General features: G+C 37.7%; 1 protein-coding gene across 1 annotated transcript in view; it reads left to right on the top strand.

Moving 5' to 3' along the window:
- The window catches only part of COL24A1 (collagen type XXIV alpha 1 chain), a gene marked incomplete at its 5' end in the record, with an annotated part of 134767 nt that overhangs the window by 29235 nt on the left and 89270 nt on the right, over positions 1-16262 (top strand). Inside the window, 6 exons of the mRNA XM_084266162.1 lie at positions 4216-4260; positions 6497-6550; positions 7684-7728; positions 9739-9792; positions 10472-10516; positions 15105-15158. Coding sequence (XP_084122288.1) covers positions 4216-4260; positions 6497-6550; positions 7684-7728; positions 9739-9792; positions 10472-10516; positions 15105-15158 — 297 coding nt within the window. The remainder of the gene's footprint in view (positions 1-4215; positions 4261-6496; positions 6551-7683; positions 7729-9738; positions 9793-10471; positions 10517-15104; positions 15159-16262) is intronic.

The raw sequence follows: 16262 nt of genomic DNA, 5'->3' as shown, positions 1-16262 counted from the left end.
TGCAAAACCCTCCCTTGCAATTAAAGCAAGTGAGATCATCACAAAAGAATGTAAATCACAGCTGCTTATGTTGGTGTCCTTAAAAAGGCATAGCATTCCCCTGCTCAAACAGAATAGGTAGTAGGGATGGTCGGCTTGCCTGCAAGACGCAGCCATTTTTGTATCCAATGTTCTTTTTTCTGTGTCGTGTAATCTCTAATATAGAAAAATCTCCATGGGACCATGTACTCAGTATTTCTGAATTACTTGCTTTTTTCCAAATGTGTGGAATAAGTTCCAATTTTGGGTGCTATGTAATGCAATATTTTTTAATATGAGAAATGTCAGGTGCCACACGCTGCATTTAAGAAACATATCAAATGATGGAAGTCCTATGCACAAAGAAAAGCACAAGGCAGGCTAGTCGTTTTGGGAAGGGAACATGAAGGATGTCAAAACAGAAAGGAGACAGCCTTAAAATGAGCACAGCAGACTGAGGGAGTCTCCAGGGTGGCTCTGGAGAAACAGACCTTTAACAAGTTTCCAAATCAGAATTTGCCTGGTTTGGAACTTAGGTGCAATGTTATTTGGTGCTTATACGCAAAAAATACAATGTTGTGGAAGTTTGAGGCAAGCACTCTTTTTCTTTTTCTTTTTTTTCTAGAATGACTTTGAGAAGCCATATTTCAAGTGCTTTCAGTTATATTTTTCTGAATATCTGAGATCACGTAAGAAGAGTTTCTTGGAAAGACTTTGTTATCCCTCCACCCCACACACACAAAAATAAAAAGATATTTTAAAGCCATCGATACAATAGAACAGCACTAGTAAACTACTGTTTTGGATTAGAACTAGAAAATTATGTTTCTTTTCATAAAGCTGAGACTCGTCAGGGCTTTTTTAGTGAGATAATAAAACAAGCGTATGTTAATAATTAGGGCACTGGGAACAGATTATTGTGATTGACTTTATTTTTCATTACATGCCATGTGTTGGAGTACGCGTCCTTGTGGTTGCATATAAAATATGACATATTTCTCATGCCTGTAGTGCATGCTATAAAAAGCCGAGTTTTGCTAGGGGTCGGGCTCCAAATTTGTTCAAGCATAAGAACAGAAAATTGCATGTTTATGAAGCGTCCAGAGGCCTGTTTGTGTCTGGCATCTTTTGAAGCAGAGAAGCAATGTCAGGAGATGAGGGTTGGTTTGAAGAAAGTGCTTTTCTCCTATCTAGACCTGTCTTGACAGGGCCAGCTTTAAATCAGCACTCAAAATTTTCCTTATATCAGTCCAGAGACCTCACAGAGCAGAAGCCCCATCCTTTTCCTGAGAAGGACCTATTTCACTGTACAGACAGGCCAGTCCTTGTCTCTGCTAGCCCCAGAGTACTGGGGGCAGACTGTCAGCCAAAGGACAGCACTCCCAGGCATTACCTTGCCTGGGATGATGCCAATACATTAAAATGACTGCAGTGCCTCTGTGGTTGCAGGTACTTTACAATTACACTGGAAAAGATTTTTTTAAAAATATTGGCTGCAATACTTGAGCTAGCTGTGTTCCCCAGTATGTGTTTAACAGTAAATCACAGGAATCAGGATCTATAAAGTCCTGATAAAATTCACATACTAAGGTATAATATGGTAAGACAAGTTGGAGAACAAAGCTTGGTTGCAACCTGAGAAGGGCTCTGTATTTCCTTTGTCTTTGCTTTTGTATGTTGTAAAGGGTAAGGCAGATAAATTTAAAGCTGTACTTGTGGTGATGTCAATGCTAAGCTACCAAGTGTCTCCCACTGCTTCTCCTTCTCCCTCAAGTGGGAGAAAACTTCAACTCTGTGAGAGAAACTTCTCTACTGAATTAGGTGGAGAAAAGGTCCGTTTTATCACTGACAAAAAAAGATAAAGCATGTAGAAATACATTTGTTCCTTAGGATACTTTGGCTACAAGACCCTAGATGATATCTTAGTTGTGTTAATAAACCCCAGCAAACAAGGTAAAATGGAGCAGGGAGGGGGGGGGTGGGAGGCGGGAAATACCAAACCCAAACCATTCAAACCATTTGCCAATGAGATTTTTCAAAGCTGGCTGCCATGTGGTGACAACATGGAGCTGATAAGTAAGCATTGCAAAGGCTCATGTGACAGCGTGTGGAAGTCTGTTTGTATGTTAGACTTATCCCAGCTAATTATACACAATGAGCACCAGTAAGTAGAAAGACTTGGCTTGAAGAGTCCTTGCTGTTATGATTTAACATCATTTTGCTATACACAGGCTTCACTCAGTCTGGATCCCTCTGTGCAAGGCATATGGTAGATCTCAGACACTTAAACTTGCCATGAAGTCATACTTATAAGCAGTAAGGACTTGTGTATCACGCAGACCAAAGTATTCTTGTAACTTGCTGTGTTTTTTGCATTGTTCTTGAAGTCAGATACTGTAATTGGGAGCTTCAAACCTTTGTCTTCCACACTGAGCTTTTAGACTGGAGAATTAATCTTCATTAGAAATTGGGAGGTATTTAATTTTGAAAACAGTGTATGTGAACTTATATTTTTCTTGTTTACTTTCATTTTGGTTGTTCGGAATAACCTGGATCTCATTTAATATGGGTACACTCAAGGATACAAACCCAAACTAATAAAAAACTTTAAAAATGTTAAGAGGATTAGCAAAGTCACAGGAAAGGAAACCCCTATGTAAAAAGTGTCCCTTTGGACTTGTATTCATTTTAGCATGGTTTAACTTCATTCCCAGGCAGTGAGTTAGAATGAGTTAAGGCTGTGTTAACTCCTAATAAGAATATGGACACAGTACTCTAAAATACGAGTTCAGAGCAGTTTCCTCTGGTAATGCCCTGTGTGTGATTAACAAAGTGAAGGGATACACCTGCTGCGTCGGGTTTTGAGAAAATGAGGCCTTTGGGTTTCTTGATGAATACATCTCTTTTGCATGTTTTAGATTCCTCAAACAAGCCTAGAACAGCAAAATGGCAAATTTTGAAGCCTGACAGATATAATTAGTATCTAAAATTATCACAATGCAGAATCATTCCATCTTTTAATTTTGTATATGATAATAAAATTAATTTAATACAGAAATACTCTTGTGGTCATGCAGAAATTTATGCAAAAGTTTGGAATACCAGATCTGATGAAATCAGTTGCAGAATTCCTCCTTATTACAGTGGATCTCAAATCGCAACTGACTAATAAGTATCATCATGCTGTAAGGCAGCCAGATGTTTGACATCAGCCAAGACACTCCTGCTACTCAGTCAATGTCTTTGAGGCCAATTTTGTGATAGATTTCTATCCAGAATAAGGATTGCTTTGGTCCTTCTCTTTCATGCTGCAGCTTTTGGAACTTGCGTATTCACAGTACCTCTCTTGTGAGGGATGTGGAGACCAGATACTTGGCTTCTGCATCAATCATGCAACTGTTACAGCCTCCCTTTTAGGCCAGCTTGTTTTGGTATGTTTAGTATAGTGTAAAGACATCCAAGGAGAAATTTCCCCTTTCAAGTGTACTGGTGCAGATGGCAGGTTCCAGCTCTGCTTTTAATTCTTTGTTTTTCTTAAAGATCTAAAATGTGCATGAAATGGTCAGTGTGCAGGGAGTAAAGTTTGACAGTTTCATGATTCCACAAGGAAGGTCTCTGGAATGAGGCATGGGCTAGTATCATTACTGTTACAAATTCCATAGTGTAAGGGCTGAAACGTGTTCTAGTTCATTTTAAGAAGAGGTATCATGTGTCCTGGAAGGTCTTTCCTGAGAGTGACCTAGAATAGTATGGGATGGCCTTCTACTTATACCTCTCCACTGAACTGCCTTGTTCAGCAAGGGCATGTAGTGGTAAGGATTTGGGATGGGGAAATGCACTATACTTAATCCAGTTCTCAAGCTTCAGCAGTTTAAGTATGTCTGCAGTGACTCCTCCTGTAGTGACTCCTGCAGTGTATGGGACAGCATGCTGTGCCTCCATTTCTTTAAAAGAGTACAAGTCTGGAACTGTCTTTAGCCATGATGATGTCTTGAAATTGTCTAAACTACCACAAAGGTTTTTTACTCCCTTTCTTTAACTCAGCTGTCATACAAGATGCTAGATGTAAACCACACTAATGCTGCAGGCAAACAAGGTTGGATTTTTTTTTCTTGATAAAGGGAAATTTGAGTCAGAAAAGAGCTCCATTTTGTGTATTTAACTGTGTTTTTTACATATATGTTTCTCTACTTGCAGGGTCTTAAGGGTTATCTGGGACTGCGAGGGCCCCGGGGTGAGCAGGTAAGTGATGAAAGGGCATTGTGCTATGAACATGAATGATTGAGGATAGAAGAAGCACAACAGAAGAACGTATAATCCAACATAACTGTTCAATATAAACAATCAATGTAAATTTCTGACTGCTTAAGCAAATATTTGATTGTTGACCAAGAATTTAGGGGTTTTTTTTAAGAGATAAGTGTGGTAAAAAGTGGTCTAAATTAAATGGAAAAGACGAGGTTTTTTTGTTCAACTACCTCACTGTCTTGCCAGAGGTGGTATAAAATTCTTTAGACATACAGTTCAAATTGTCTCAAACCCTCTACTGATTTAATGTATTTTTACATATCTGAGCGTGTAGAAAAAGAAAAGGGTATTTAGTGTTTTTTCATGCTTCCATGTCAGTTTAAGTAGCAATCTGAAAGTACATTTCGAAGACCTCTGATTGTGGATATGTCGTCTTACCATTAACAAGGCTCCCAATGGCAGAGTAGATGGAAGCATCATTTTCAATGACTTCAAAAGGGAGATGGTGATGGTAACAAATGATAGAAACCTGAAGAGATTTGAAAACTCATAAACATCATCTGTTTCTTTAATGGGCTTTAAACACACATCTTAGCTGAATGAGTGGTGATTTTTATTATAGGCTGTCCACAGGGATTTTTCTGTGATGACTGTTACTTAGCAGTGGGAGAGAGCCAGTAAAAAAAAGTCATTATTAACAACAGGAGAAAAGCATCTCAATCTTAGAAGCTGCAGGTGAAAAGTAACTAGTTACTTCAGAGGGGAAAAAGTGAAGCTTGCATTAAAAAGTAATTCTGCTCATGGTTAATGCAGGCAAGCATGCAAGTTCCTTCAAGGGTGATCCATGTTCAAGAACGTGAAAGCTGGCGATGTGCAACTGTTTGATATCTCAGCGTTCTCCTACTGCTGCTATAAATATTTTACTTCATTATTATCATGAAGAAAATACACTAACTTGTAAGAGAGCACTTTGGCTGAAAGGTTCTGTTTTACATGTAGTTCTTATTGTTGGTATTTTCAGGCCTGACTGGTGAAGGTGATGAGTTAGACCAGCACCTACCTGTGTTTGTAGTTTTTAGAAGCTTGCGCTGCAAGGACAGGTGCTCATCTGAATTTGTGAATTATGGAACTCCACGAGCAGCTGGTTACAAAGGAAAGCTCTAAAAAAGAAAATGTAAATGTAATGATTCTACCGCTTTTTTAGTTTTTTTTCATATACACATGTTTTGAGGTACATCTGAGCCAAAATAGGAGATCACAGATCCTAGTTCCATGACAAAACATCTGTCAAATGACGAATCACTACCAGTTGAAAGCCAGTGACAGAATCGGCTCTATGGCAGCTCGTTTAAAGAAAAAATACTGCAACTGCATTTTGCATCTGCTCTTCTTAGCTCTGCTTCCTAAGACTGCTTTTTCACATAAATCAGCTCTGAACAGCTCAGAGAGGAAGTCCTGATCCATTGCTATGGTAACACTGACAGATGACAGTGGGTGGAATGGTCAGACTGGGAGACCATCCAATTTATGGACTTGGCTTATTTAAAATAAAATGAAATGAATAGAGGGTAGGTGGAGCTTCCTATGTCTCAGTGATGGGGCCATGGCATTTGGCACCATTTCAGAAAGCACATTTTTCCAGAAATAAACAGGTTCACAGATGTTAAGTAATAAAGCAACAACAAAAATTACTTTTGGATTTTACTAGGAAGAAGAAGATGGGGAGAAGTTCTGTATGTTCACGGCTAATCCAGTGCTATATTTACCTGATTCTGGAAGAAAGAAAAATTAGGTTTTGTAAGGACACAAGGATTCTTCTTTAATGAAACATTTAATGTATTGTTCAAATGCAGCTAAGACCAGTGCAGTTACCTCATTATAAGGATCAATCTCCTGCAGTCGTCTTCAATTACGTTTTAGAAATAACATCTATATTTTTATTATGGTAGTGAGGGATGCAGTGCTGTATTCCACAAAATAATGCTTTCTTCTTGTAATGCTTTTTAAAGAACATGTAACTGAAATTGGAGTTACTTATGTATGATGACTGAAGTTTAGGGTGTTGCTATGTAGCTTCCTTAAAAAGCAATCTTTTCTTAAGCTTAAGCTGTGTCATAAGACTAGGGGTTAAAAGAGAAATGACAAAACAAGCGAACTCCAAAACACAACATTGAATCTGGTTTATTGTTTCTTTCCTTCCCTCCACCCCCCAACCTCTTTTTCCACTTAGGGAATTCCAGGAGTGGCTGGCAACACTGGGGCAGTCGGTTACCCTGGCAGGCAGGTGCAGTAACTACACAAAATGTCTTTGCCGTTTTGGTTTGGGGTGGGATTTTGTTGTTGTTTTTGTTTTCAAAAGTACCACATCTAACTCTTTTGGAACAACTATAGCATAAATGTATCTGTTTACAACCTATCGTTTATCCTCAAAACAAACCACGTTCACAGGCAGCGCCCTTTAGGTAATGTTGAGTCTTACAGCTTTTAAATGGGTTAGATGCAGTAACACTCTACCTTTCTGGAAGACATAAATGACATTACCAAAGTTCTGAAAGTCTAAACACTACACTCCTTCATAAACCTCTCACAGTTCAATGTGGTTTATCTTCTCAATATTTCGAGCCCAGGACACCACCTGTTGTAGTGTAGTTCCTCCTTTTGACCAATGTATTTTCTTCAGCCCTTTAGGCATATGGAACATTTGAAGTTTCTTTCCCTGCCACCTTCAGAACCAATAAAGCTACAAAGCAGCTTTGTATAAACAAAAGCATTGATTTTATTTTTAAGTTATATATAAGATAATAGATACCTCAGTCCTATATTAAGAAAAATTAGACCTTAAGTACAAACATTCATTATTATCCTTATATAAAGGTATGTGAGCCAAAAGCAATGATTGACTTTGTGGTTTTGTGTCTGTTTGAAGGCTGAATTTGACCAATGCTTAAGCATTTTATTAGATTTGGTTTGTAATGGCTATGTATTTTAAAATTCCATTTCAATATTTTATTGTGTTGAAGCACAGAAAATGTTTAGGGCATTTAGACTACATATTCTATTTTGACATTGGCTTGAATATAATTGGAAATGTGTCCAAATCTAAAAGCTTGTGGAAAATCCAGTGGAATTATGTCACTGTAATGCAAGATCACTGGGTCTGGAAAAAAATTTACTCCCAGAAAAAATAGTTTTAATGTAAAGGTGGCTTTAGTCATTGTTGTAAGTTTCAGCCATGAGTTAGTGAGAGATCTTTCTGAGCATGGTCCCAGGGGACTGCTTGATGTCACCCTCTTCAATCCTAATAATTTTAAGAACCTATTGACAATTTATACTTAACAAATAGTCTTCCGGTTCTTCTAAAGGGAATATATTTGGTTGGTTAAAATTAAGTACAACCCTTGTTTCTTTTTGTAATAGGGCTTAGTTGGACCAGAAGGTAACCCAGGCCCTAAAGGTGTGAGAGTAAGTAAACATTTTAAGCTTTTCAGCATGTGTGTCTATTTTTACCCATACATAAAAAAAAAGGGATGAGGAGTTTGATTCAACTGTGCCAATTATATGCCTGCTTGAACCACTCTGTCTTTACAGAACCTGCAGAAGAAAAAGTGTTTCTTTCAAAATCTGTGTAATCCCCCCCCCTCCCCCCCCCAGTGTGCAGTCTTACTCTGTTGCCCTCCCTCTCGCTTAGAATGCGTGTAGGCAAGAGAAGGAAAGCAGTGCTGAGCGTGGGGGTGTGAGCTGGGAACGAAGAGGAGGGGACGTTTCCTGCCTGAAGCATTATTGCCATAATGGAAGCTGTCAGGAAGGCAGACGTATCTGGCACTTGCAATCTGTAACAGCTACAGAAGTTGATAAAGGGAAACTGTCTTGTCACATAAAACCATGAAAGTGATCTTCAGATTTTTAGAATGGTTCAGTTGTAGTCATGTATATCCCAGGGATTGAAGCCTCTTAATGCTCTGGTAATTCAAGGTTTGGTTTTGATGATTGGTTTGGTTTGGGTTTTGTGTTGTTTTGGTTTTTTTAATGGGTACCTCTGCATGCCTACACATACTTGTATAGATATTTTTTTAGACTGACTCTTACCATCAGGCACTAGATATGGATTTCAGGAAACTTGTATGCTTTGCTGGTTACATGTAGGAGTTGAAGGAGCCATTTGCTAGGTGTTTTAAGGCCCTCAGCTCATCCTATACAGGTTGCTGAGCAGTGCACCGTGTTCTCAAGTATCTATTAAAATATTTTTTCTGGTTTTCCTATTTCTTATTGTCCTGTCTTTTTAATAAGGTTACTAAAAGCCTTCACCTGCAGCAGCTTCTTAAACATATGTCTGGTTTATGGGGGTGGGGGGTTTTGATGTTAGTTTTCATTAGTGATGGAAAAATGTAGTTAGTTAGGATCAAGGCCAATGAATATTGCACCCTCAGGGATTGTATCTTTTACATTTCTTGGTTTATTTTTGCTTGGATTCTCAATGCTTTTTGTCTCATTCTTCTCTCAGCCAACAAGACATTAATAGATCCCAGCCATTTCCTGAAAAGTTACTACTTTTCTGTTTACACAAAGCTAAAAATGGCCAACATATGACTATTTTTAGGGAAAAAACCTGTCAGGTCTTATAGCTAATTCTTGTATATAAATTTTACAAGTATCTTCCAACAAAATGGTGACACAGCCCTGTTGAGACAAATTACTGTGCCATAGAGGTGTATAGCAACATGATAAAGAAGTGCCTTTGTTTTCCTTACTCTCATTAGGACTGTATGACAACACGGGCAGTCTTTCATAACTTAAAAAAAAAGGCAAAAAAGACCCTGAAGTATTACAATTGGAGGAGTGGAGAGAGGTGAAAGCAAGGGATTATTTTTAGTAAAATTTTTGTTCCAATCTAAGCTTGATTCTAGAAGTGCAGAGTCCATCTATACTACTGATTTTGTAAATTGTACCAGCATTTCTGATGCATCAACAGCATGCTTCTGTGTCCATACAACTGATTATACTAGAGGATATATTTCTGACTTTCTGAGGGTAAGTTGGGACTGAACTTTAAGAAAAATATTCTGCTTATGACAAGTTAAATCTTCAGCAGCTCTTCCATACAGTATAGCAGTGATCACAGTGTTTTTAAAGATGAGAGCATCTTTGCTGGTGTATTTCATTAATAAAGTTAACTTCAGTAGCTTTATCATGTTGCATTCTAATAAATAACATCTCTGCAACCTTTTCTTATTGGAACAATTCCTTAGTACTACTTTATTAGTTGATTCTGTACCCTTATAATAGGAAAAAGTTCTTGCTTGTTGGTTGGAGAGTAAATCCTAGTCACATTTAAGTGGATTGAGGTTCACTTGTAGTTTCAAATGAACCTGAATTTAATCCCTACATCTTGAACCCACAGATGGCCTATACCACAGGGCAAGCTGTGTGGGTGAGAAACAGCCTTGTATTCAAAATTTTTTCTTATGTTTTTAGGGTTTCATTGGGCCTCCAGGAGTGGCAGGACAACCAGGACCTGAAGGAGAAAGGGTAGGTTTAATGGAACACTGATGAAATATTGATGTTTGTGTGGTAATGCAACATATGTTAGATGGAGAAAAATGTACAAGGGATAACCATTCATTTGAGTCTTTGTCTAAAAGCAAAAATGATGTGGGGGAAATCAAATAAATGTATCTAATGAGTGTAATCAATGTCATGCGCTGGTGCTCTAGTTACATGGGGAGCAGCTGTAAATTATCATTTGAATTTAATCAAGAGCTTCTGGGGTTAGTGATATTTTTTTCTTACCTTCAAGGTCCACAATGAGTATTTTTCATTGAAGTAATTTTGTTCAGTCAATAATTACTATTTGCAAGTTGTCAGGTGGTGTTTGCAACAACACCAATAATGGAATTCTTCATTTCTGTCACTCTGTGCTTGAGCTTTTTCTTGCTTCTCATGAACACAAAGGTTGTCTGGCCATGTACTTTGATGGAAGCAGGATATGGCCCTTCTTCATAGTTGCTCTGATGTGGCCACAGTAAAGACAATCAAAGTCTTTCTCTCCCCCTGTTATAGACCACTGTCCTCTATGATTACTTGCTGCATTTTTTTTTTAAATGATGGTTCTTCTCACACTGTCTTTTCCAATTGAATGCAGGTTTAGTTGCTTGAATTTAAGCTATTGAATAAAAGAAAATCTACTTATGGGTTATTTCTTTCTCAGGGCATCCCAGGCTTCCGTGGAAAAAGAGGTCCTAAAGGAAGACAGGTAAAGCTTCTAACACTTGTGACAATTTCTGCTGCCAATATGAATGCACCTGTAATTCACTGAGTAATTTTAATAATGTGAAAAAATGTTAGGATTATTTTTTCCATAAATGGCTTTCTTTTGTTTCCAGTTAGTACTTTGCAGTACTGCAAATGCTGTGCAGATGTTCTGAAGTGAGGAACACTTAATGTGATGAGCCTGATGGTTACTGATGTCAGCTACCTGTTACAAGATAACATAAGCACATAAATATATTCTGTACAATTAGTGCTAGCACCAAGTACAGATATGGAAGTTTCGTAAGTGTGATTTTGGTGTTGGTTTGAAGGAAATCAGCTGCTTCTAATGTCTGCTGTCCTCATCATGTATGTCTACAACTACCGAGTATACATTATCAAGGTTTACAGATTTCCTGTGGTATATCTTCAGTGCCAAGTGCTTTGTTTTCTGCTGCAGCCTTATTGTTTTAGGCCTTTGAAGCACTTCAGGAGTTTCCAATTTTAACTTGCTTGTGGTTTGAGATTGGTAACTGCAATAGCACCCTCCATACACTCAGTTGTGCTCAGCAATTCAGACAACTTTCTTCAAGCACGTTGAACAAGTTTTTTCAGTGATAGTGTGATTATCATTGTTTGGCCCTTGCTGTATACTATGAAAGCTGTGAAGGGTTCTGCTTAATTATCATTTGTTCTCCATGTGACCTAACACTAGCCGAAAAAGGAGAACCTGGACAGAAAGCAAAGGTTTGGTTGTGCCCAGTGTGTAGAAGGAAGAGGAGGTTACAGCAAGGTACTCTGGAAAACATGTTTTTCATTATAATCTCATTCTTGGTGGCAGGTTTCACCAAGGCTTCTGATTGCTAGTGTAGTAATTTCTTTCAATCTGTAACAGTTGGTGCTGTGCATGCTGTGGTAATTGGTTAATTTTCATTTAGAATAACGATACATCTTCTATCAGTGCTGGGTTATGCTTTGATAAGGACTTCTATTTATACAAATCAATTAATAGGTAACAGCACCAAAAGCACCTCTGCATAATGTCCATTATTGCCTTCATTCAGTACTGATTCCATTATAATGTCATTTCCTCAAGTCCTAAGTTAATTCTAAACTCTTTCTATGATCTATTAAGTACTTACTTGTTAAAAAGCTACTAATATAGGGACCAAACCAGGAGAGCAATCACATGGGAACCTGTCTTAAAATACTTTGCTGGATAACAAGCTTAGAGAATGTGTGTTATTTAAACCCCAGACAATACCTGTGATGACATGTTTCATAACAGTGTCACAGAGTTAACAGCTCTGGTGCTTTAGTGCAGGGTACTGTCACTAAAGGAAATTTGTCATGGGAATTGCATCAGCTGCTTCACCCTGTGTTCCAGGATGCAACTTATTTCTTTGGATAAAATGTCTATCAATAATAATTCTTGGGTGGGCGGAAAAAACCCATCTGACTGGCAGAGATCCTTGTGAAAGAGAGCAGATTCCAAAAATGATCTCATTTTTGGAAAGTAATATTATAGTATAAGAAAGCTGGATTGTACAAGGGATTGTGCACTTATTCAAAATGCTCCTACTTACCAGGTTCATTGAGTAGTTATTCATATTTGTAACATCACTGGCATGTTTAAAATGGAAAAAAAACTATACTTTATTTTGAAGATTATAGAGGGCAGATTTCTTTGAATTTTAGATTAGTTTTGCATACAATATAGTTTAAAGAAAAATCTGCCTAGTAAAAGCATACGTATTCCATTTATTTCCATTTTATGCTTGTAATAGGAAATTTGGCTAATTCTTCAGTATTTTTAATGCGTTGTCTGTTCTGTTAGCATGATGCATAGTAATTTTTCCATACAAACTATTACCTCATTTGGGGGAATATTTTTATGTAGTTTTATCCTATATGGGATTAGTTACAACCAGAGGTCGGTACGACAGAACAGGCCTTGTAAATTATACCAAGAATTCATTAAAGTCCATTGTAACTGTAAAAACAATTCATATTCTTTTTTTCTATAAAATTATGAAAATTCATCCTTTGTATGCTTTATAGTAGTGTTAAACGTTGATCCAATAAACTACAAAAATACTACTGTACATCAAGTTACTTCCAATTTTAGACCTTTCTTACTGTTATTTGAGCATTTTCCTTTCATTTTTCTACTTAATAAAATAGTTTTATCAGTATCAGTTAGAAGATGTGCTGTTGTGAATGGGATTATGACTGTGGGTTATCTATCCATATCTCTTCCATAACTCATGGTATGCTGAGTTCCTGCTGTATGTAAACTGTCATCTGTGACCTGCATCTATGATCTAGTGGCTGGTAAAACTGTCCCATTGCATCCTCTATTTCACTTTTGAGGCTGTATTTGTGTGGCATTTTTAAAATATATATATATATATTCATGTGTTATGACAATTCGGCCTCTTCCAACATCTACCAACAGTAGGCAGTACAACCAAAAATATTATGCTAATAAAGAAAGGGTAGTAAATTAGTCTTTGTCTACATCCTATCAGCTAGTGGCATGTAACACAGGCACCGTCAAATACCCATTTTGCTTGTGTGAAATTCTATAGTACGTTTTCAGTTTGTGCAAAAAGTTGGTCAGTGATGTACAGATTGAGAATCAATTAAATCTTTATTGGACATTAACCTGTCAACCTCTACTATTTAAATGATGAAACAGTAACCCTATAAAGATCTGTACTGTCAGATCTTACAGTTATGTCTACAGACTCTTATTTGTGAGTTCTATGATCACATCCTGAATAAAAATTTCATTGCTGAGGGGCATTCTTGTCCTTTTGCTTTCCTGATGGTTGCAGGAGCAATTCAGTCATGCATGATGCTAGGAATTAAGATCGTATTAGGTTGTTTCAACACATTGGTTTAGCAGTGTGTGTGCATATATATGCACACACAAAAAATTGCCTTAACTTTTATAGATTTTTGGTTTAGGTTATTACTAAAGCCAAATATAGTTTAAGCAGTGCTTAAGCTACTAAACATGATTTTTCCACCTCCTTGCTACAGTTTTTTATTGTCTTGCTGACTGCTCTTCAAATCATATATGGTAATCCATATCCCCCATTCTATTAAGGAAAGGCACTGCTATACTAAGCCCTGAGCTGGACAGCTATGTGTATGTCCTCCAAAGATGGTAGATAAAAAAGTCCAAATGAATTGTACCTTTGACCCGCAGCAGGTTTGAACACAGACTTACAGAGGTGAAAGGTTAATGCCTCAAAGTAATGTTCCTGATGACACAGAGAGAACTAAAAGACATTCAAACATTGAAAATACAAAGAGTATCTAATGTAAAAATTATTGTAAGGATGGAATGTGCTCCTTTTTCCTATGGAAGTGGACTGGTAATGACCTGGTGCTGATATCTTGAGGTCAGTGTGTATCTTGTTTATCTTGGTACTCGAATACTGTGCAAGTTTTTTCAGTTCTAGGAAAAGTCTCTGTTCTGTGAGTGCCTTAGCTTGGACTTTCTCCAGGCAGAATCCCTTTCCAGCTTGGTGTTCTGCAAATTTTGTGTTAGATTCTTTGGACCTTACTATGTAATCACAGTGTGCTGACTTCTCTGGAGATGCGTGCTTCATCCTTTCTCCTAACTTTACGCAGTGATAGGAATTATGGAAGTATTACATGGTGTTGCTTCAAACTAATAGTATAAGTTAACTATTGCTTCATGTGCCTCTTCCAGAGAAATAGAGAAATCTGACTGGCAATAGTACACTGATTAAAATTAATTTTAAAAAATCCCAAAGACCAAACGACTTTTCCCCAGCAGCTCATGTGCTTCTGTAGCAGGTAACATCAGAAACAATTAAAGCAATCTGTGAAACCCTCAGAGGAAGGAAGAAAGGTTAGAGCCATTAAAGTGGTGGATTTCTATTTCATTTTGCTTCTCGAGCAAATTTGAATTCTTTCTAACTTGGACGCTTGGTGAGTCAGATTGCATCCCTGAGCTAATAATCTAGTCTCTGAAGTCAAAACTGATAACATGAACGGGCCTTTTCCATGTCTTGTTCCAGCTGCTGTTTTCTTTAGATGCAGACTTTGTCCTTACTAATGTGAACACTTTCCTGAGTTTTTCCAGGAAAGTGAAAAAATTGTTTTCTAATGAATAATTGTCACACCTGAAACTGCAGCCGTTAATATTTGGGGAAGAGTAAGGAGACAACACAAGACAGATGTTCCAGTAAATGCTGTATTTAACAGACAAAATATTTCAGGTAAAAATACTAAATATGAAAAGAGACTACAAGTGAACAATTCAAGTAATACTTGTTTACTATTAAAGCATTTAGTTACCTGATTTTACCCTCTGCTTACATTGTGCACAGTTGTATCTTGGTTTTGGTTATGATTTTAGGAGACAAGTACCTCTATTCTATTCTGTTCATCTGAACTCTGCAGGTGAAATCATCTGCTGCGCCCATTCCTCCATCTGTCTCCCTGAATCCACTTGCTGATGTCCTAATTTCCAATATGCATAGGCATTCAGTGTTCATACCAGCCTTCGTGCCTTGGATAATAAAGAACAGGCATTCTCTCTTCTGCTTTAGGGTTTTCCAGGTGATTTTGGAAATAGAGGCCCTCCTGGTCCAGATGGGAATCCTGTAAGTATCAAATTGTGTTTGTTAATGTGGTAAAATTTGTAAGCCTATTAACTATGTTCCCAAAAGGAAAGGAGAATTTTGCCTCAAAAGCAATGTCTTTGATGTCCATAGAAAAATTTTGTACTCTTCCTTTTCTGTGGAAATTGCTGGGGTAGTGCTGTAATAATCAGTGGTGTAAGAGAGAAAAGAATGAGAAAGCTACTGAGAGAACAGTTCCACCGCTGTGTATGCTGACTGCCTTGAGAATCAGGCATCTTGTTCTTGTTGCATTATTGGCAAATGTTTTGTCTTTGAAAATTCTTGCAATGCATGTGACAATGTTTTTTTTTTAAACCATTATTCAAAGATCACCTTAACAAAATGGAGTTCTGCATCCCCCAGGCCAAAGCCTTAGCTTTCTTAGCCTTACGCATTTGATAGCTGATTTCATCCTCTGAACTGTTACTGAATACAATTATGTTAATGTTTCATTTAGTGCATTATAATCAGTATGATAACAGCTTTATCTTTGGCAGCATATGCAGGCTGAAGTGCACTCATGGTACAGTATTCAAACTGTGACGCAGTCATGTCACTTCACTGGCTGCAGACTCCAAACTCAGGTTTCCTTTGATATGAGAAACCAGTGAAAGGGCTTTGAGACAGACAAGTGAGCAGCAATAACCAAAGAGCACTTGATTTGAATCTGCTTTTGCTGTTGGATGCTCCTTTGGAAACTGCTATCAGTTTGTGTCTAAAGGTTTTTCTGATACGGACCAGAGTCAGTAACTGGGCAGAGACGGTCTCATTATTGAAGGTCTGCCCTTTCCTGCCACCCTTAGACAATTATTTTAGAAAATTTTATATGACTTATTCTAGTTGTTGATATTTGGTGTCAACATTTTGGAACATGGGGTAGAAATTATTTTGCATTTCTGATACCTGAGGCAAAGTTCCTCCTGTGGGACTGTCAGGTGATGTCATTATGGTGCTTTTCATCTTGAAAGCCCTCTGGGGGGTTGTGAGTGTCACCAGCTGCTCTGCAAATGACATAGAAAGGTAAATTCTTCATTCAGCTCCTCGTATTCCTATGTCTTCCTCCTTTCCTGATAAAGCATATGTGCC

Source organism: Gallinula chloropus (genome assembly GCF_964237585.1).
Source record: "Gallinula chloropus genome assembly, chromosome: 6".
NCBI lineage: Eukaryota > Metazoa > Chordata > Aves > Gruiformes > Rallidae > Gallinula > Gallinula chloropus.
This window is presented reverse-complemented; position numbering and strand designations above follow the sequence as displayed.